The 19,957-nt window shown below is 49.4% G+C and overlaps 1 protein-coding gene across 1 annotated transcript; it reads right to left on the bottom strand.

Moving 5' to 3' along the window:
- Positions 1–1,440: 1,440 nt before the first annotated feature.
- On the bottom strand, positions 1,441–9,662 carry KRT84 (keratin 84). Its single transcript, XM_007518224.2, has 9 exons — positions 9,043–9,662; positions 7,419–7,627; positions 6,794–6,854; positions 6,233–6,328; positions 5,092–5,256; positions 4,809–4,934; positions 4,101–4,321; positions 3,123–3,154; positions 1,441–2,554 (listed from the first exon to the last, which is right to left on the bottom strand). The coding sequence occupies exons 1-9, from the start codon at positions 9,592–9,594 to the stop codon at positions 2,226–2,228; spliced, it is 1,791 nt and encodes a 596-aa protein (XP_007518286.1). The 5' UTR covers positions 9,595–9,662; the 3' UTR covers positions 1,441–2,225.
- Positions 9,663–19,957: the final 10,295 nt, after the last annotated feature.

Here is a 19,957-nt window from a genome sequence, read left to right as displayed (position 1 = left end):
AGGTCCAAGCAGAGGGCAGCATCACATAATAGCTCCAACAGTGGACGCTTAATATAAAACACCTGGGAGGTTGGAGTCATGAGACATTGACTAGTAAGGAGGAGAGTATAGAAGTGAAAGGTGTGTGGGAAAATTCCCTTCCCTCAGGCTTGGGACAGAGACCCCAGGGAACGTGAAACTGCAGTTCAAACTCCACTGGAGAGGGCACGGTCCACTGGATGTGAACACGGGCACATCACTGTGGTGCCACTCCAGTGGAACTTTCTAGAAGTCTTTCATCTAGAAATTATCATAAGTCTACCCTCTTGGATACTGGGAAAAGCTTTTCATGGTTGTCTTGCTAGAGGCACTCTGCTATGGAACAGGCCCCAAAGGGTGTTGGTGGTGGGGTGCTGACTACTGGGTTATGTTGCTGGTCTGCACTGTAGGCACTTGATACCCCAGAAGCTGTCTGCCCTGCAGGAACTTGGCACCAAGGAGACTGCTGAGAGAGCAGTTAGGGGATCTCTCTGGAGGAATGACAGGAGAGAGCAAGAAATGTCCCCTGCAGGTGGCAGCAACATTCAAGTGCCCTGATCTGGCCTTGGTGGCAGACCTACCTCCATGCTATGCCAGTTCTCCACTTACTGCTTGAGATCCAGGTGCACCCTTGTCGCCTGCTCTGCAGAAATGGATCTGAACCCTTGGACACTTCCTTTTGCTACCGGCACGATGCTAAGCCCTGCCAATAAGCCTTTTGGCAGAGAGTGGAGACATGGGGCAGGAGTCAAGCCCCTCTTCTGCAGCATTGAGTGAGTTGGATGGGTGTAATAATGGGAAAAGAAAGATAAGATGAGGGGCTGAGCAGTAGTGCACCTGGTTAAGTGCATATGGTGCCATGCACAGAGACCTGGGTTTGAGCCCCTGCTCCCCGCCTGCAGCAGAGACACTTCACGAGCAGCAAATCAGGCCTGCTGGTGTCATTTTTTCTCTCTCCTTCTCTATATCCCCCTCACCTCTCAATTTCTCTCTGTCCTAACAGATAAAATATAAAAAAAATTAAAAAAGGAAAAAAATGGCCACTGGGAGTAGTGATTTGTAGTGCCAGCACTGAGCCACAGAGGCAGCCCTGGAGGAAAAGGAAAGGTGTGGGGTGGGTGGAGTGGGGACTTGGGAAGCAGGGGACCAGGTGGAATGGCTTCCTTTGGACAGCAAGATGGTCTGTAGATTCCACAGGACAATGCCAGGAGAGACGCGGGCTTCTCGCCCTTGTTTTCAGAGTCTGCCACATGCTCCTCTCTCTTTGGACTACGAATCCTTCTAGCAAAAGGTCGAAGCTCCCTGTACCCCCACACCTCTGCCCCTGCTCACGACACTTGTTGGTCTCTGGTGGAAGGGACTGCTGAACTGGTGGAGTGCGGGTGCCCCAGTGGGATGCAAGAAGAGAAACTAGAGTCTGAGTGCTGTGAGCTTGACAAGTTTATTGAAAACCCAGGAACACAGAGAGCAGTACAAACAGGCATCCCACCCACCCCAGGCTTCCCTGAAGCTCGCAGACAAACCCTCCTGCAGTAGACAAGACTGGGCCTCCCCCATATCACCATGGAGTAGGGGCCATGGATTGAGGCAGAACCCAGCTTCACCCCTGCACACCACACAGTCCTCACACTCATGCAGCAGAGCAAAAGCAACAGCTCAGGAAGAAAACTAGCCACTTGGAAAAGAACCATCTTATGGGACTTGGGGGATCCCTTAGGCCACCAAGGACAGTGGGTTCTAGGTCAAGAAGAAACTTCTACCAGGGAAAGCCAGGGGAAGGACTCAGAGGATTATGGGATATAGCTGTCTGCAGTGTGGAGAGTCAACTCTCCATTATCTGAATTACTCCAAAACCACCAATGGCCGTGGTGCCTAGACACATTCTTTCAGGCTTTGGATAGTTCCTTCTCTCCCCAGTGAGTGGATCTTTTTGTTGACTCTGCATTTCTTGAGGCTCTAGGACTGGTTGATGAGGAGTGAGCCAAGAAAGAAAGGCAAGTGGGATGGAGAGAAAGCAGTACAGCTGTGACTGCAGGTGGAACGACTAGATGAAGGGGTGTCTCCTCCCAGGCACCGTCTAACCCTGGGGGAGAGCTGCGGGTGGGGTCAACTTCCTGGCAGCAAGGGAGCCTCCCAGGCGCTTCAGAGACAGAAGATGGAGCCTTCCAGATGGTTCTCTGTGGTTGTGGCTGGCTGTGGCTGGCTTCTCAGAACTTGGTCCTGCGGGCCGTGGTGGTGGTGGTGGTGGTGGAGGCGAAGCGCACGCCGGAGCTGCGGCTGCTGCGCCCCCCGCTACAGCTGCTGAAGCCGCCCTCTGCGGGCAGCGGGCAGGGTAGGCTGGAGGCGCAGGCTTCGCCCACCAGCACAGAGCTTCCGCGGGAGGCTCCGCCCAGGCCCAGGCCAGAGCCACATGCGCCACCCCCATAGCGGAGGCTGCTGCTGCCGCTGGAGAAAGCCATGCCTCCACGGGCAAGGCTGCCGCTGGAGACCAGGGCCTCAGGTCCACACACCAGGCCACCCCGAGAGCTGCTCACGGCTGCGGAGGAAGAAAGTCAGTGTGAGCAAGCCTGCATGCCCAGGGTCTCCCGGCTCCTGCTGGGGAAGGATGCTGGGGGCTGGGAAGGCAGGCAGGCAGGGATGTTGGCAACAGGGGAGGTGAGCTGGCTAGAAATGTCCCTTTACACAGTCAGTCTTCATCTTTTCCAGGTGACTCAAAGGTAGTGATGACCTTGAAGTCAGCATTCAGGTTAAAAGGGAAGAATCCAGCCAATGGCCAGGTGTCTGCCTCTGACTGCATAGACTGACAGGTTTTTGTCTGAGGCCATGGGCAGGTAGTTGGGTTGCAGGAGAGGGTAGTGAGGTGGTTATCCAGGAAGGTAGGACAGTGGCCTCAGGAAAACCAGGGATTTCTCTCTTCCAGTTACATCGTGACAAGCTTTGGTCCTCATATACCTCCCCCGACCCGACCTGTAGTTCCTTGGCAGACCCCCAGCTCGAAGCCCTCTGGTCTACAATGCTGCCCTCCAGAGTGGAGCCAAGGCCAAAGGGAATTAGAGGGTCCCAGGAGAGAACTGTGTGAAGAGGAAAAGAATTAAGGTTCTTACATATATTTACTGGGCCAACACCTTCACAGATCCTGGGAAAGAAACAGACCAGTTAGTTCACAAATGATGCCATTCCTTACAAACCTACTTGTTGTCTCAAGGACTCTCTTGGTTGAGTGAACTGGTAAGTCTCACCCCTGCCTGTACTAACATGTAGGGGAGTTTTGAAAAATGACATAATCCTACAACTTATCCCCCAAATGATTGAATCAAAGCATTTGGGGTAATTTATTATTATTATTATCACCACCACCACTATTATTATTGTCTTCATGAGGGCTCCACCATTACAAGGTGACTTTTTCAGATAGAAAGAGGAAGAGACAGGGGCCAGGTGGTGGCACACCTAGTTAAGTGCACACATTACAGTGTGCAAGGATGCAGGTTCAAGCCCCTGGTCCCCACCTGTGTGGGGAAAGCTTCACAAGTGGTGAAGCAGTGCTGCAGGTCTCTCTCTCTTTCTCCCCTCCCATCTCAATTTATCTGTCTTTATCCAATAATAAGTATATACATACATACATACATATATATATATATATACATATGTATTTTTTTTTAAAGAAAGAGGTAAAGATAAAGGGAGAGAGGGAAATATACCACAGCACTGAAGCTTCCACATGTGCCCCGGGAGCTAGACTTGAACCTGGGTCGTGCTCATGGCAAAGCAGGCTCATTATCCAGGTGAGCTATCTTACCAGCCTTATAGCTATTATAACCACCACGGCCATCAGCATCCTTTCTAACAAATCGATCAAGTGAGCAAACTCCCCATAATTCTGGTATTGCCTGTCTACAAACTTGCTCTTAGCAGGCACAGTTGTGTCTTCTAATTCCCTGCCTAGAGCCACCCAACCAAATGCTGTCACCTCTCCAGACTGTTCACTACAGCGGGTCTTTACCCATGTTCCCCTCTCACACCACTTGATTTCCATCTGCCTTGGTCTGGTCTCTCTTCCTCCTGTTGCAGAGAACACTCACCTGCTCTCCTCGCCCTCCAGCAGCCGCCTATAGGTGGCGATCTCGATGTCCAGGCCCAGCTTCACGTTCATGAGCTCCTGGTACTCGCGCAGCTGCCGCGCCATGTCTTGCTTGGCCTGCTGCAGGGCGCCCTCCAGATCTGCCAGCTTGCACTTTGCGTCATTGAGGGCAGCCTCACCCTGCTGCTCTGCCTCGGCCACAGCAGCCTCCAGCTTGGCCCGCTGTGGGGAAGCCAGTTTGCAAGTGAGTCTCAGTTGGGACCAAGGGATTCCCCAAGTGGGGTTAAAAAGACTGCCTCCTACTGGTGGGAGCTTTGCCTAGTGCCAAGCCAGAGACACAGCCCAGGGCAGTGTTTTTTCCAGGAACAGTGATTTAGTAGTTTGATACCAATAGTGGGGAAAACATTGCTTTCTGCAGTTTCTATGCTCTACTGATTTAGTGCTTCCTGATTCATGCATCTTCAAGACCTATGGGGACCAGGGACCTATTCTTGGTGATGCTCCTGCCCTTTTATGTTGACCCCTCAAACCTCCCCTTCCATATTTTCCTGTTTGTATTCTCCTCTTCCAGGAAGTTTTCCTAGACTAATCCCTCCGTATTTTCTGCTTGTTTTTCTTGGAGTGCCCACCTCACCCATCCCAAGGACCCCCAAAGTTAAGGGGCCTTGCTTTGCCTCTCCTAGGAGCGCTCCCCTTCACTTTGTCCCACCTGAGCCTTGGCATGCTCGATCTCTGCCTTCAGCCTCTGGATTAGGCGGTTCAGCTCATTGATCTCATCCCGGGTGTTGCGCAGGTTGTCACAGTGCTGGCCTGCTGTCACCCGCATCTCCTCATACTGGGTGCCAGGGAGAGGAAAGGAGAGACTCCGAAGTTGCAAAGGTTGTGCCAAGACCACTGCCCTCCCTGAGCAGGGTAGAGTCTCAGACCCCCGCTGGGCTGGCTCCCCCTGCAGGGGTCACCTGCACCCCGCCCCAGAGGCCTCTCCTGCCCACCTTGGTCTGGTACCAGCTTTCGGCATCAGCCCTGCTGCGCCTGGCAATCTCCTCATACTGGGCCTTGATTTCTGCCACGATGCCATTGAGGTTCAGGTCCCGGCTGTTGTCCATCTTCACGATGACAGACGTCTCTGAGATGTGTGAATGAAGCAGCTGGATTTCCTGTTGGGGGATGAGCCAGACAGATAGGTTCACAGTTCCTCCAGTGGCCCGTGTTTCAGTGCCAGGGTAGGAGAACACTGTTCCTGGGCTTAGAGCAAGGCCATGGAGCAGACCGTTCAAATCCATGGCAGAGAAAGTACTGTGACTGAGAACTACATCAGCTGAACATCAAACCCTTGGTGTGTGCTCAGAGACAACCTGTCCATATTTTTACTTGCATGGGTGAACTTAAAGCCCTGGGGACCTAGACCATTGGTGGAGGAGTAACAACCAGGATAGGACTGAAAATTTCCTTTGGATTCATCACAGAGTAGTTGTGCTTGTCTTGGTTCATTGAGAGGTATCAGTGCTTTAGATGATCTGGGAAGCCCTATGTCTCAAGGAGATTGGAACTACCCTGCAAGATGAGGCCTTTCTATTTAAAGGCAGACAACCAACTTGGACTGGCTTATACCAGATCAAGCTTATGAAGCAGAAGATAGTCCACTTGGCTAATGTGTCCTAACATAATTTTTTAATTTTTAAAAATATCTCCTGGCAAATAATTTTTTCAGAGTCCTCTGATCAGTAGCTAGGAAGTGACATTCCTAGATCTGAGTCTTTGCCTGCCCAATGGATCATGGGTCCAAGGGATTTGTTCATAGACCCAAGTTATGCCTTTCTAAGAAAACTGCCCACCTTAGCTTCTGTTTGTGTAGATGCAGCCCCATGTATAGATGCTATAGGTTGGAGTGGGAGGGGAGATGTGTGAGAGCAAGCACCAGGAAGAGACAGGCCCTGTCCAGATGAAGCTGCCAGGGAGGCCAGGCCAAGGGCATCTTCTGGAAGGGCTCCTCCCCCCCTCCCATGTGTGTATGTGTGTGTGTGTTTGTGTGTATGTGTGTATATGTGTGTGTGTATGCGTGTGTATGCATGTGTATGTGTGTGTATGTGTGTATGTGTGTGTGTGTGTGAGAGAGAGAGAGAAGCACCTTACCTCCATGTACAAGGCTTTCAGGAAGTCAATTTCTTGAGTCAGGGCATCTGCATTGGCTTGCAGATCAGACTTATTTAAGAAAGCTGCGTCCACATCCTGCATAACAGAGAGAATGAGGAAATGCTTGTTTCCTGAGCACTGTCCCCACTTTAACATGGTCTGGAGATGTGTTAGATGATCAGGACAGTTCCCATCAGATCAGACCTACATGATGGATGATAATGTCATTGCGTGGACATGCAGTGTGGTGATTACTGTTCTCTCTGCTGCAATGTGAATTCACCTCCAGGGACTGAGGGACATTTTCTGATGCTCATCTAGAGGCAGGAAGTCTCTAGATAATCTAAGACTCTCCAGAGGTCATCTTTCGGGCCTCTGCTCTGAGAAAACATGAACCTGCATAATCCAAGGCCAAATCAGAACTTCCAAGGGAGCCTGCTGTGACCCTGGCTCCACAGGGCTTCCTCAGCTGCTTCTCAGGGAAGAAATCTCCAAAAAAACTGCCCCCTCCACTTCCCTGCCCCCTGGAGAAGTTTGCCTGGTTCTGTTGCTCTCCCTTACCTTCTTCAGAGTCACAAATTCATTCTCAGCATTGGCCCGGTATGCCACTTCCTCCTCATACCTGCACAGTAAGGAACAGTAAGAGATGTGTTCTCACTGTGAACTGAGAACCAATTACAACAAGCCTCTTGGGACCACTCTGCTTCATCCTGCAAGCACAGATTCCTGCTACAGTGACAAGTCACCATTTACTTTGACCCATCTTTAAGATTTTTCCTGTATCAGTGGCCTTCAACCCAATCCCTTTCACTTTCTCGTGTTGGTTGTGGGGGCTGAAGAACTGGACCATTGCTGTGATTCTCTGCTGACATAGACTTACAGCCACGCACATGGCTACAGAAGAAATAGGACCAACAATTTTCTGCATGAGGCACTGCTCTCAAAGGCCAGAGGGCTCCTTGCCCATTCTGAGGGACAAGTCAGGCCCATCTCTAAGTCTCCTGTATCTTCAGGACTCATGAAGGCCCTTTTCTGGCTTCCTGACATATCATTGCCCTCTCCCCTGTCTCTAGGCTGGGGAGTGGGACCAGCATTATGTCCTCATCCTTCCAGATGCTTGCTTCTTTGGGGACCAGCCTAAAAGCCTCTGGACCATCATTGGTCTGTGCAGCCCATCACCACTCACTTCTTCCTGAAACCCTCCAGCACATCTTGCAGATTATTTCTCTCAGCCTCAAATCGGGCTCTGTCACTGGTCACCATGTCCAGCTGCCTTCGCAGGTTGGTGATGTAGTTCTCAAAGAGGGGCTCCAGGTTGCTCCTGGCACATTTCTGCTCTTGGAGGAAGTTCCACTTGGTCTCAAGGAGCTTGTTCTGCTGTTCCAGGAACCGCACCTAAACCCACAGGGGTGAAGGGATGACAGTTGGAGAGCAGAATGGAGTCACTGACATGCCAGCTGGCTTTTCAGATAGCTAGTGAGGAAGTTCAGCCTGACATGGTTTTCTCCTCTTCTGGCTCCTGTTTCTCTTCTGGTGAGATTAAGTCTGCAGGCCCAACCCCCTACTCCTGTCCCTCAAACTCAAATGAGGTTCTGAACCAAAGACCTTCCATGCCATTTCCCTTCTGTAACTTAAAAAAATTATTATCTTTTTATTTATTTGTTGGGTAGAGACAGTGAGAAATTGATGGGGGAGGGGTATATAGAGAGGAAGAGAGACAGAAAGACAGTTGCAGAACTGCTTCACCACTTGGAAAGTTTTCCCCCTGCAGGTGGGGACTCAAACACAGTCCTTGCACATTGTAAGGTGCACTCAACCAAGTATGCTATCACCTGCCCCCCCATTTCCCTTCTGCCCCCTGAGAAAGGTGTAAGACTTTTCATCTGGAAGATGGAAACACTGAATTCTTCCTGAGTTGTGTTTTTGCCTGTATCAAAAAACTGGTGCCTGCTATCTCTGGCAGAGAGTGAGAAGCAGAGTTAAAATACATATGGGGGGGTGTGTGTGTGAGGGGGTAACTTTGAGAGCTGGGCATTCTCAGGTTCTAAGACCTTCCCACCATCCCAGGTGTTCTATCAGCTATGGAACCTAGGGGTCATTTGCTCCTAGTCCCTCACTTCAGAGGCGAAGGAAATGCATCTTCCAGAGGTTGCTTTCTAGTCTCAGACACATTAGAGCATTCCTGCTTCAGGGAGATATGACTTATGGGACAGCTGTCCCTCTCTTCAGCCCGAAGATCAGTGATTACATGAAGTGGCTCTTTGCTACTTTCCTCAATGTAGGCAATTCAGTTTAATTGGAATACCACACATGGAGAGAGAGGAAATTAGTTTTTTTTTTTGTACAAAAATTACTTAGTTCCATTCTCCACCTTACTAGGTCTAAGCGAATATAGCCACTTAGCCTCAGAAACTCTGAAAATCGCTAACAGATCAGGAACATTTCAAAGGAACCCTTTAAATACAGTATCTGGTCAAAGTCCTGACATTCCTGGCCTGTTGGGTAAGCTATCCCAAGTGACCAGGTGGCAGGTCACACTTTGTCCATAAATCCTTGGATTTGGCTGGATGCCCCTCTTCCCTCGAGAAGACACATCACTGTGTCCTAAACTGATCTACTTAACACAGTGTTTCTAAGACCTGACCTGCTGTTCTGCAGGTCCACCCAGAAATTATACAACATATCTTCTGTTACCACCTGAAAGAAGTGGCATTAAGGCTAATTCCCTGACCCTTCATCTTAAGGAAGAGAATGGCCTAATGCATGCCAGCTTTCATTATCCCAGACTCCAGCTCAGCTGCCATGGGTACCTTGTCAATGAAGGAAGCAAATTTGTTGTTGAGGGTCTTGATCTGTTCCTTCTCATCCTTCTTCACCCTCTGTGCATTGGTGTCAATCTCCAGGTTGAGAGGTGTCAGCAAGCTCTGGTTAACAGTCACTGCTGTGATGGATGGGGCTGCAGGGACTCCAACTCCTCCAACTCTGTAGCCATAGCCAGGGCCACTGAAGCCAAAGCCCAGGCCACTGCCAGCTCCAAACCCTAGACCAACACCACTGCCAGCCCCATAGCTGAGACCGGCACAACTTACATCACCAAAGCCAAAAGCCAGCCCACCGCCTGCTCCGAAGCCAGCTCCATAGCGGAAAGGCCGAGGGCCTACGGCCGTCATCTGGGGTGAGCAAGATCCAAATGAGATGAGGCTCCGGCTCCCATAGCCTCTGTGGCCCTGGAAGCCAGGTCCACTCCTGCAGGAGGCAGGGCTGGCCTGGAAGCGGTGCAGGTTCTGCGGTGTCATGGCTGAGCAGGAGCTGAAGTTGCCCACCCGGCAACCTGAGCTGACTCGGTAGGAGCGGCAAGACATGCTGGCTTCTGGGGTGTGAGTGGAGGAAGAGTGCACAGGAGGATGAGCTGCAGCTAGGAGTCCTGTGAGGCTAGTGGGTCCCTCGCACCTCTTTTAAGTATATGGAGAGCTGAGGATTGGCCCCATAAAAATGAAAAAGCCATCTGGTGGCATTTATGAGCTTGGGTAGTTAGCAGAAACTCTTCATGCCTATAACCCCTTAACAATGAGCTAATCGCAGACACACCTACTCTCCTGGGCATCAGGCTTTAAGATCAAACCTATAAACATTAAAATCACATAAACATTATGGTCCCATTTTTTCCCATAAGTCCACCACAATTGCCATTATGAGAGCATTAATTTGCTTTGGTCGTAAGTCCAACACTTTTTCACTGAAAGTGTGGCTAACCACCAGAAAGTTAAGATCCTAATAGCTCCGGCAAGAGGCTTGCAGGGTCTGCATTGATACTCAAGCCCCCAGACTGAGATGTGTGTTTGTGTGTGTGTGTGTAACAAAGTTAGGGTGCACAGAACCAAATAAGAAGCAGTATAGTAAGAATACAGACTTTTGCATAGTCTGAAAACCTCTTGGACATTAAAAAAAAATCTATTGACCACAACCTGGTTTGAAATTTATGTAGGAACTGAAGCATCAGTAAAGTTCATTTGGGTTATTGTGGGTACATGTCTAATTTGAAACACTCAAAGGAGATTCATTCATTCATTCATTCATTCATTCATTCATTCATTCATTCATTCCACCAATAAGTATCTGTGTCTCTTCTGTTCCAGGGCTGTTCCTGGTGCTGGAGTACAAACAGGAAAGCGGTTAATCTGGAGAACTTCCACCTGTCAACACTTCTGTGATAGGCTTTGAGGCCAAAGCCTGCCAATAAGCTGGCCATGTATCCACATGGAAAGTTAGCCATGTGATTTTTAGTTTCTGAATACACACAAAGACTGATACCTTGTCCTCTTAGTGCAAGTTTCTGGCATCATTGATGGATCTTTGGCCAGGACAGAAAAATCCAGAACAATAAGCATCTAGATGGAAAAGGAAAAATTCTTTAAAATAAAAAAGTTTATTTATTTGAGAGAGAAAAGATGTGTGTGTGTGCACACGCATGTGCATGGGGAGTGGCACATTGGAGTGGGTGAGGGACATTTCAGAACACTGCTTATCTTTGGTTCATTGTGGTGCTGGGGACATGAGACCTCTGGGGCCTCAGCCATGCAAGCCTTGTGTATCTCCACTGTGCCATCTCCATGGTCCAGAAAATGAGAAATGCGAAGCCACTGGACAGTGTAATGACTTTTATCAGTCTTGCAGATATTTTAGGACCTGGAGGTGGGCTGGTGTTTGCTATTTCCATTCTAGGGTGTGATATGGTTTTACCCTCCCTGTCTTGCACCTGGGTACTTGTGTTCAACCAGATGATCTGATGGAGGGTAAGGTGTACTGAAACCTAACTTGGGGAGAAATGAAATGTACTCCTGTAACAGCGAGTCCTATAGACCAAAATGTCCTCAATAAAACAAAAAGGACAATGATTCCTCTGGCATGTTTTAGGAGTCTACTCAAAAGGGGACACGAACCTTTGACAGGAGCTATTCAGCTCAAGTGTTTTCCTTTCTTCTCAATTTATCTGTCTTTAGCTTCCTTTTCTTATATTAGTGCATTTACCAGAAATTTTTGTACAATGTTCAGAAACCATTGTAGAGAGGATATATTCTTTTTTGAAATTTTTATTTATAAAAAAGGAAATATAGAGTCGGTGGCAGCGCAGCAGGTTAAGTGCATGTGGCGCAGAGCGCAGGGACTGGCATAAGCATCCCGGTTCGAGCCCCCGGCTCCCCACCTGCAGGGGAGTCGCTTCACAGGCGGTAAAGCAGGTCTGCAGGTGTCTATCTTTCTCTCCCCCTCTCTGTCTTCCCCTCCTCTCTCCATTTCTTTTTTTTTTTTTTTTTTTTAATATTTATTTTATTTATTTATTCCCTTTTGTTGCCCTTGTTGTTTTATTGTTGTAGTTATTATTGTTGTTGTCGTCGTTGTTGGATAGGACAGAGAGAAATGGAGAGAGGAGGGGAAGACAGAGAGGAGGAGAGAAAGATAGACACCTGCAGACCTGCTTCACCGCCTGTGAAGCGACTCCCCTGCAGGTGGGGAGCCGGGGTTTGAACCGGGATCCTTATGCCGGTCCTTGTGCTTTGCGCCACCTGCGCTTAACCCACTGCGCTACAGCCCGACTCCCTCCTCTCTCCATTTCTTTCTGTCCTGTCCAACAACAACGACATCAAAAACTACAGCAACAATAAAAAGACAACAAGGGCAACAAAAGGGAAAATAAGTTAAAAAAAAAAAAGAACTCATCTTAAAAAAGGAAATATTGACAAAAATAATAAGATAAAAGGGGTATAACTCCACACAATTCCCACCACCAGAACTATCCCTCCCTGATAGCTTTCCTATTCTTTATCCCTCTGGGAGCATGGACCCAAGGTCACTATGAGGTGTAGAAGGTGGAAAGTCTGGCTTCTGTAATTGCATCCCTGCTGAACGAACATGGGTATTGACGGGTCGATCCATACTCCCAGCCTGTCTCTCTCTTATTCTAGTGGGGTGGGACTCTGGGGAAGCAGGACTCCAGGACACATTGGAAGGGTCATCTGCCCAGGGAAGTCCAGTTGGCATGATGTTAGCATCTGGAACCTGGTGGCTGAAAAAGAGTTAACATATAAAGCCAAACAAATTATTGACTAATCATGAACCTAAAGGCTAGAATAGTACAGATGAAGAGTTGGGGGGGGGGGTCCTCCATTTTGTAGATAGCTAGTATGCCTATTTTTGTTGTATTTCAAAAGGCCGGTGACTTTACTAGTTTATTTTGTTTGTTTTTTTTCTGAGCCTGACATCTGATATGCAGGTGGGTCCAAGTTATTGTCTGGGGAGATGATGTCATGGCTAGAAAAAGGACCAGAAAGCTGGATCAAGGAAGAGTGTCGTTCCCAAATATGGGAAAGGGGTATAAATATTGTTGACTGTAAACCCCATCAATTTGATCTGATCTGGGGCCCATATTCAGCTTAGGAGCCTATGTGACCTCTGCATCCCTGTAGGTCTGAGCTCACATTCTGTGGTCATGAGTAGGAATGTTCCAAGCTGCCCCAATTTCAGGACCCATCTTTCTCAGTTGTAGCATAGAATATGCTGTCCAGCCTCCCCTGAGGATGGAACATTCTCTGCTCTTGTTGATACACACTGAGGCCAAGGTCTTATGAGGGCCCACAAAGGGGTCTATTGTGTTGTTCCTGATAGAGATGACCAGTAACAATGAAGAGAGGGATTTATTCAAGGTCTAGGCCCATCATGTCTGTTTGGGAATCTCAGGACTCCCTGACTAGGGCCCCAGCTGATGGGGTGGCCTGATAGTGACTAAAGAGTCATCGTTAAAGTATGCCCATCTCTTGCCCTTATTCAGCTTTTGTAGTACTTACTTTGATAAGGTTAGCTTTGGAGTGACTGAGGGAAATGTAATAGGAAGTAGGTGCTGAGGGTATCTAAGTAGACACTATTTGACTCAGTCCTTGTGGCATTTCTCATCTCTATCTATTTCATCTTCTTGGTGCCAAGATACAGACCTATGACTTTCAATACTCTGTGATAACTGTCAAGTGCTGTCTCTCTCCTAGAACTCCCTGCTGCACTCCACACATACATTTTGATCCATGTCTCTATCTGGATGTCAGGTGGCTAACTCAGCCTTGATATATCCAAGGTGCTTCTCTCAGATGTCCCTAGTCAACATGTACAACTTGCCAGGCACACTGTCCCTGCAGTATATCAGGCCAAAAGAATCTAGGAGTCAGCATTTTTTCCTGTTTTCTATGTCTCCCTATATTCCATGTTCAACCAGTTGACTAGTGATTCTGCTAAGAGAGTGACAAGCCTGTTACTCTCCATCTGCTCTACCGAGATGTCCTTTCACTTGCTCTCCCAGCTACCTCTTTGGCCCCCTGAATACTTTATTAACACAGTCACAGGAAGCCTTTAAATCTTAATGGATGAAGCCTGGGAGGTGGTTCAACAGGTAGAGCACAAAGCCTCTATGTGTGAGGCCCTAGTTTGATCCCTAGCAACAAAGGTGGAGATGGGCGGAGATGGGTGGATCTCTATGCATGGTGAAGTGATGCTTTGATGCCTGTTCTTGTCCTTCTTTTCTTCCCTTTCTCCCTCTTCCTCATAAAGAAATAAAAAATAGAACAATAATTGGGCTGAGGTGACCCAGCGACTGAGACCGTGCATGTAGCAGGCTCTGAGTCTGATCCTTAGCACCACATAAAGTCATATTGGGCCATACTCCTTCTTTCCCTTTTCATTTTAGGTAGATAGACAGAGACAGAGAGCAGGAGAGACGCCACAGCTCCAGAGCTTCCCTGCGTGTGGTGCTGAGGCTCCAACCTGGGCTGCACACAGGGCGAGGCATGGCCCTGCTGGATGAGCTCTTATCAGCCCCAGATCCTGCTATTTCTACACTCAAGGGTTTCCTGTTGCACTGGGAGTAAGTGCCATGCATAATCCTCCACAGGAAGCTTCCTCTCATAGCATACTTTCTATCCACCTGCTCACCTCCTCCAACCACCCAGTCCTCTGGCAAAGAGGCAGGAAGGACCCCCTCCTCTAACACCCTCCCACCTGCCTGATTCTCTGCTGAGAACTTTCCCTCAAATAGCTGCATTTCTGCTTCCTCAGTTGCTGAGGAACTTGTTATGGTCACTTCTTATTTAAAGATTACTCCCTGTGTCCTCCTGGCCTCCTCCTCTCTTGAGCAGCCATTAACACTGGAGGCATCTCCTGACTGGAGCAGAAGTCCAGACAGGTAGGCAGCACTGAGTGTTTTCTTCCCTGTATCCCAAGTGCTTAGCACAGTGGTGGCATTGGGGTGTTGTGCTGTCTAGTTGTGTTGACTAGATGAATGCTCCATAAGGTTTAAAAGCAGAAGGGGAGAGGGAGAGTGATAGGTCAATGGGTGGGATATGCGTTTTGCCATGTAGTCCATCTTTGAGCCCAGGCATCATATGGGGATGCCTTGGCACCAGTGCCAGGCTGTCCCTTCCTCCCTGTTTCTGTCTCTCGTCTCCCTATCTGAGTGAAGAAGTGGATCTAAGACCAGTGAAATCACTTATACATGAGAGAAAAGAAAAGAAAAGAAAGGAAGAGAAAATGAAAGAAAAGAGGAAAAGCAGGCAGGTGGGAAAAGGGAAAGGGAGCAGGGAATAGAGAGAAAGAGGGATTCTAGAGTTTGGGTCTTGCGATTATTTCAGAAGAGGTGGCTCCAAGGTCCCAAATGGAGCAGGCAGGACCAGAGCTCCAGAACCACCCTCATTTGCCCTCCAACTCTGGCCATGTGTGTGTGAATCTGGCTGCTTAGCAGAAAGGCCATCAACCACTTTGAGACTCAGGAGATTGGGAGGAAGACCAGCACAGCCCTGAGAGGGCAGGGCAGGAGGGCTCACACAGAGAATGCCAGCTAGCAGGTGGAGCTGGTACAAAAGACATGATGCATGGGGGGGTGGCTGGGGGAAACTAGGTTCAAAATGGGCACCGCCACTGGTCAGCATTGGGGATGGTGGAATGGCTGCGAGGGGTGTCTGTCTATAGAGACATCAAAAAGTAATAATACAACCCATCAAGTCAGTCTCCTTTATTTTTAAATTTCTTTTCTTTCTCTACCAGAGCACTACTCAGCTCTGGTTTTTGTGGTAGTGTGGGGGATTGAACCTGAGTCTTTGGAGCTTCGGCATGAGAGTCTTTATGCATAACTATTATGTTATCTACCCTCAACCAAGTCAGTTTCCTTTATACTAGCAACCATTCACTGGTCATTCCAAACAATGTCAGTTAACAAACACCCCCCCCCAGGTGTACCCCCATCCTGGGGGTGACTATTAACCTTTGTTAGACTCAGTTTCTTCATCTGTAACATGGAACGATGCCCTCTTCACAGTTCTCTAGAAAGTCCAAGTGAAAATGTTGTGGGTGTCACCAATTTCTGTCCTTGGCTTTCTTTCTCTTTTGCTTCTAGCCTTCCTTTCTCTTTGGCACAGTGCACCTTCACTTCTAAGTAGTCACCCCTGTTTCTTCTAGCACTCCACCTCCCTTCTGCTCCAGGCTTCCACTGCCCATCAGACCATCCTGGGATTTTCCCAGTCCCAGCTTCCTCCAGTCCCATCAGGCGGACAGGGTGGAGGGAAATTGGGAGCAGTCAAGCACAACCCCTGTGAGCTGTCCACATCATCACTTTATGGTTCTGAGATGTGATTTTGCCAGATGCCGCCTAACACCAGCCTCTGCCATTTCTTAGAGGTTTCCAGGTGGGGAGAGGGGGAAGAGTCACCCTGGAAATTCTGAGCTGGACATATTGCTGCCTTGTCAGTTTCTTCTTCCTGTTGTTAGTGGTACCTGGTTGTGTGGCTGTACTGGGGCTGCTGGCTCAGGCTGATGCTATCTGCAGATGGAGGAGGAGGGAGAAGTGCTGATCGGGAAGGGTAGGATGTGGTGGGAAGGACTTCCCTGGATGACTGAGCAGGGCCTGGGAGGCCTGGCAGGCTGTGTGTGTGTGTGTGTGTGTGTGTGTGTGTGTGTATGTGTGTGTGTGTGTGTGTGTGTGTGTGTGTGTGTGTGTGTGTGTGCAGGGCCTGGGAGCCCTGGCAGGCTGTTTGTGTTTGTGTGTGTGTGTGTGTGTGTGCGTGTGTGTGTGTGTGTGTGTGCAGGGCCTGGGAGCCCTGGCAGGCTGTGTGTGTGTGTGTGTGTGTGTGTGTGTGTGTGTGTGTATGTGTGTGAGCAGGGCCTGGGAGCCCTGGCAGACTGTGTGTGTGTGTGTGTGTGTGTGTGTGTGTGTGTGTGCAGGGCCTGGGAGCCCTGGCAGGGTGTGTGTGTGTGTGTGTGTGTGTGTGTGTGTGTGTGTGAGCAGGGCCTGGGAGCCCTGGCAGGCTATGTGTGTGTGTGTGTGTGTGTGTGTGTGTGCAGGGCCTGGGAGCCCTGGCAGGCTGTTTGTGTTTGTGTGTGTGTGTGTGTGTGTGTGTGTGTGTGTGCAGGGCCTGGGAGCCCTGGCAGGCTGTTTGTGTTTGTGTGCGTGTGTGTGTGTGTGTGTGTGCAGGGCCTGGGAGCCCTGGCAGACTGTGTGTGTGTGTGTGTGTGTGTGTGTGTGTGTGTGTGTGCAGGGCCTGGGAGCCCTGGCAGGCTGTGTGTGTGTGTGTGTGTGTGTGTGTGTGTGCGTGTGCAGGGCCTGGGAGCCCTGGCAAGGTGTGTGTGTGTGTGTGTGTGTGTGTGTGTGTGTGTGTGTGTGAGCAGGGCCTGGGAGCCCTGGCAGGGTGTGTGTGTGTGTGTGTGTGTGTGTGTGTCTGCCAGTGTGGGAGAGGAGGAAGGTGAGAGGGAGATCCCAGCCACTGAGAAAGCTTTGTTATAAGCCGCCTTCTTCTGAGGGCTTCCGTTTTGCCCCCGGGGGATAGTTTGGGCTGGAGAGAGGCTCTCAAGAGTGGTGTTCTTGCTGTGGCCTGCCTTGCTGGGGTGGAGAGCTCAGGAGTGCCTGCAGAAGGCAATGGACAGGTGGAGAGAGCCAGAGTCCTCTCTGGTGCAGGCCTTCCGCCCCTTTGTCCTTTCAGACAAATGACACGTTGGAGGCATCTAGGCATAGTCCGGAGAGATGAAGCACCCTTCTTGCTTAGGCCAGTGTTCCCTCCAACAGGCAGGAGGCTGTTTTCAGGGTCCAGCCACACCCCCTCACATGTCCCACACAGCTCTTACCTATGCAGGGAGGAACTAGGCACATGGGCCATGTGTTCCCACACACCTCCACTGGGTGCTGGAGTATTCGTGAGCTAGGTTGCCCACAGGTGTCTGAGTCCTGGTGCAGGCTAGATTGCTGGTGGGACAAGGGAGAGGAAGGCACCCTGGGGAGGCCAAGGTGGGTCAGTGGCACAAAGAATGGAGAGAAGAGGGGCAAGGAAAGGGGAGAGGTTCTTGAGAGACAGACAGATGAAGAGTTTGATTCAGGTTCTGCTATTTCCCCAGGCCACTTAGGGCAGTTCCCCACCTGCCCTCATTGGGGCACTCTGGAAGGAGCTGGGGTTCAAATTTTCAATGAAATTTTATAAAACTGGCTTCTTGAAGATGGGTCTCCCTTCCTTGATGAGGGCAGCGTGCCGGATCCCCTGTCTTCCCAGCATCAGGCTTGAGACTGGCCTAGGAGGGCTGCCCAAGAGATGTTTCCACGGATGAATGGAATGGAACCCAGGGCCGCCACTGGGAGGCACTTTGATTCTGGCTGTCCTGAATCCTCTATCTCTGAGGGAAGTGGGGGAACATGGGGGCAACACGGAGAGGATTTCCTTGCTGGAAGTACAGGAAAGGGGGTTGCCCAGAGCTCTGAGCTGGCGTGCCTCATATAGGGAGTAGTGCTTTCTCTCTCTGTAAGACATCCTAAACGGGCAGTCTGCTCTCTGGGCTCAAGACATCTCATGGCCTCCGTCTCCTCCTTGTGCCTGTGGCTGTTCGCTGGGCCTCACAGAAGTGGGTGGCTGACTGGGATATGTCTGTTTTTGCTGACTGCACATAGAGCCATTTGTCATTTCCAGAAGTGTTAGTAATTAGTCAAGCTGGCTCTTGGGCACGTCTGGACTGTCATGCTTCCAGTGCACCAGGCCCTGAGATGTTCTTTCCTCATGTGGGGACCTGTGTTCCTGGGAATCACACACTGCTTCACATTCACCCACTGCTTCCTTCCCTGAACCCTGCTGCTGTCAGGACCCAGCTAGCCTGTCCCTCCTCCTGGAGAGCTTCCCAGGCCACAACAGGTAGACTCTTATTCAGCTCCCCACCCATAACTTCTTGTTCCAGATATGTATTCCCCAATTCACCTGTAAGACCTCTAAAGCATGGAGTCGGGCCAGGTTCCCATTAAAATAGCTTTATAGGGATGTTATTCGTATGCCACGTGATTCACTCATTTCAATTGTACAATTCCATAGTTCTGGCTTCTGCACAGCCACCATCTAGGTCAGTTTCAGAACTTTTCTATCACTTTAAAAAGTAACTTTAAGGGCCAGAGAAATAGCTCACTTGCATAGTGTGTTACCTTGCCATGTGTGTGATCCAGGTTTGAGCCTGGCTTCCACCTCATTGAAGAAAGCTTTAGTGATGTGGTCTATGTCTCTGTCTTAAAATAAAAAGACAACTTTAGCTCTCTCTTCACCTTATCTTCTCTTCCCCTCAGTCCTAAGCAACCATTACCTGTCCTTCCTTCCTCCCTCTCCCTTTCTTTCTTTCTTTCTTTCTTTCTCTCTTTTGACTTTTATATAATGGAGTCATATAACACACAGCATTATTTGATCTGCCCAATGACAGTTTTCAAGGTTGTAGCATGAACTAGACTTCATTCCTTTTTTCTAACTGCATAATATTCCACTGAATTAATATGCCAGTTTTTTTGTTTTTCTACTTGTCTATTGATGGACAGTTAAGATATTTCTACCTTTACCAAAAGGTAAACATTGTGAACAGTGTTGCTATAAACACTTACACAAACATTTAGTTTTTGTGGGCATGTTTTCATTTCTCTTGGGTCTGCCTCTTAGAGTGGCATGCCTATGTCAAATGGTCACTCTGCGGCCAACACTTGGAGGGACTTCCAAAATATTTTCCACAGAGGCTGCCCCACTTACCATTGGTTCCAGGTGCTGTGTCTACTGGGTGAGTCTCTGGCGGGGCCAGTCTTGTCGCCGCGTTGCTCCTTTCCTCTGGGCCTTACCAGAGAAGGTGCCTGACCAGCATGTGTGAAGTGAAGGGACGAGTGAGTGGAAGGGTTCTGTGGTGTATGCTCAGCCCCCCTGGTACCACCAGCTTTCAGTGCAGGGCTTGGCACAGAAAATATGCCCTTTATGGGGTGTAGAGAGAAGGGAGCATGGAGGCAGGGGGAGTTTATAGCAGGTGCATTGCTATGTGGTACCAGTGAGGCAATATTGAGAGGGTATTGGGGTCTCCTGAGGGTGCAAGAACTTGTCCAGTGTCTCAGATCCAGGTCCTGGGGCTCCCTATGGGAGGAGATCAGCAGACTCTCCTTGTTGGCGGGGGCTGCTGGCACCACCATCACTGTTTTCCTGGGATGTTGTGTCCTTGGGGCTGTTCATGGATGTGAGAACAGAGCCTGGGACTTGAAGGAGGCTAAGTGTGGCAAGTAGAAAACACTCAGGAAACTCTTTTGTGGCAAGGAGACCTCTGTGTCATAAGCTCACAGGTCTTTTAAAAATTTTATTTGATACTTTATTGTATTATTTTATTGCCACCAAGGTTATTTCTGGGACTCAGTGCTTACATGATGAATTC

Source organism: Erinaceus europaeus, chromosome 7, assembly GCF_950295315.1.
Source record: "Erinaceus europaeus chromosome 7, mEriEur2.1, whole genome shotgun sequence".
Classification (NCBI taxonomy): Eukaryota; Metazoa; Chordata; class Mammalia; order Eulipotyphla; family Erinaceidae; genus Erinaceus; species Erinaceus europaeus.
The sequence above is the reverse complement of the archived record's forward strand: the minus strand, read 5'-3'. Positions and strand labels throughout refer to the sequence as shown.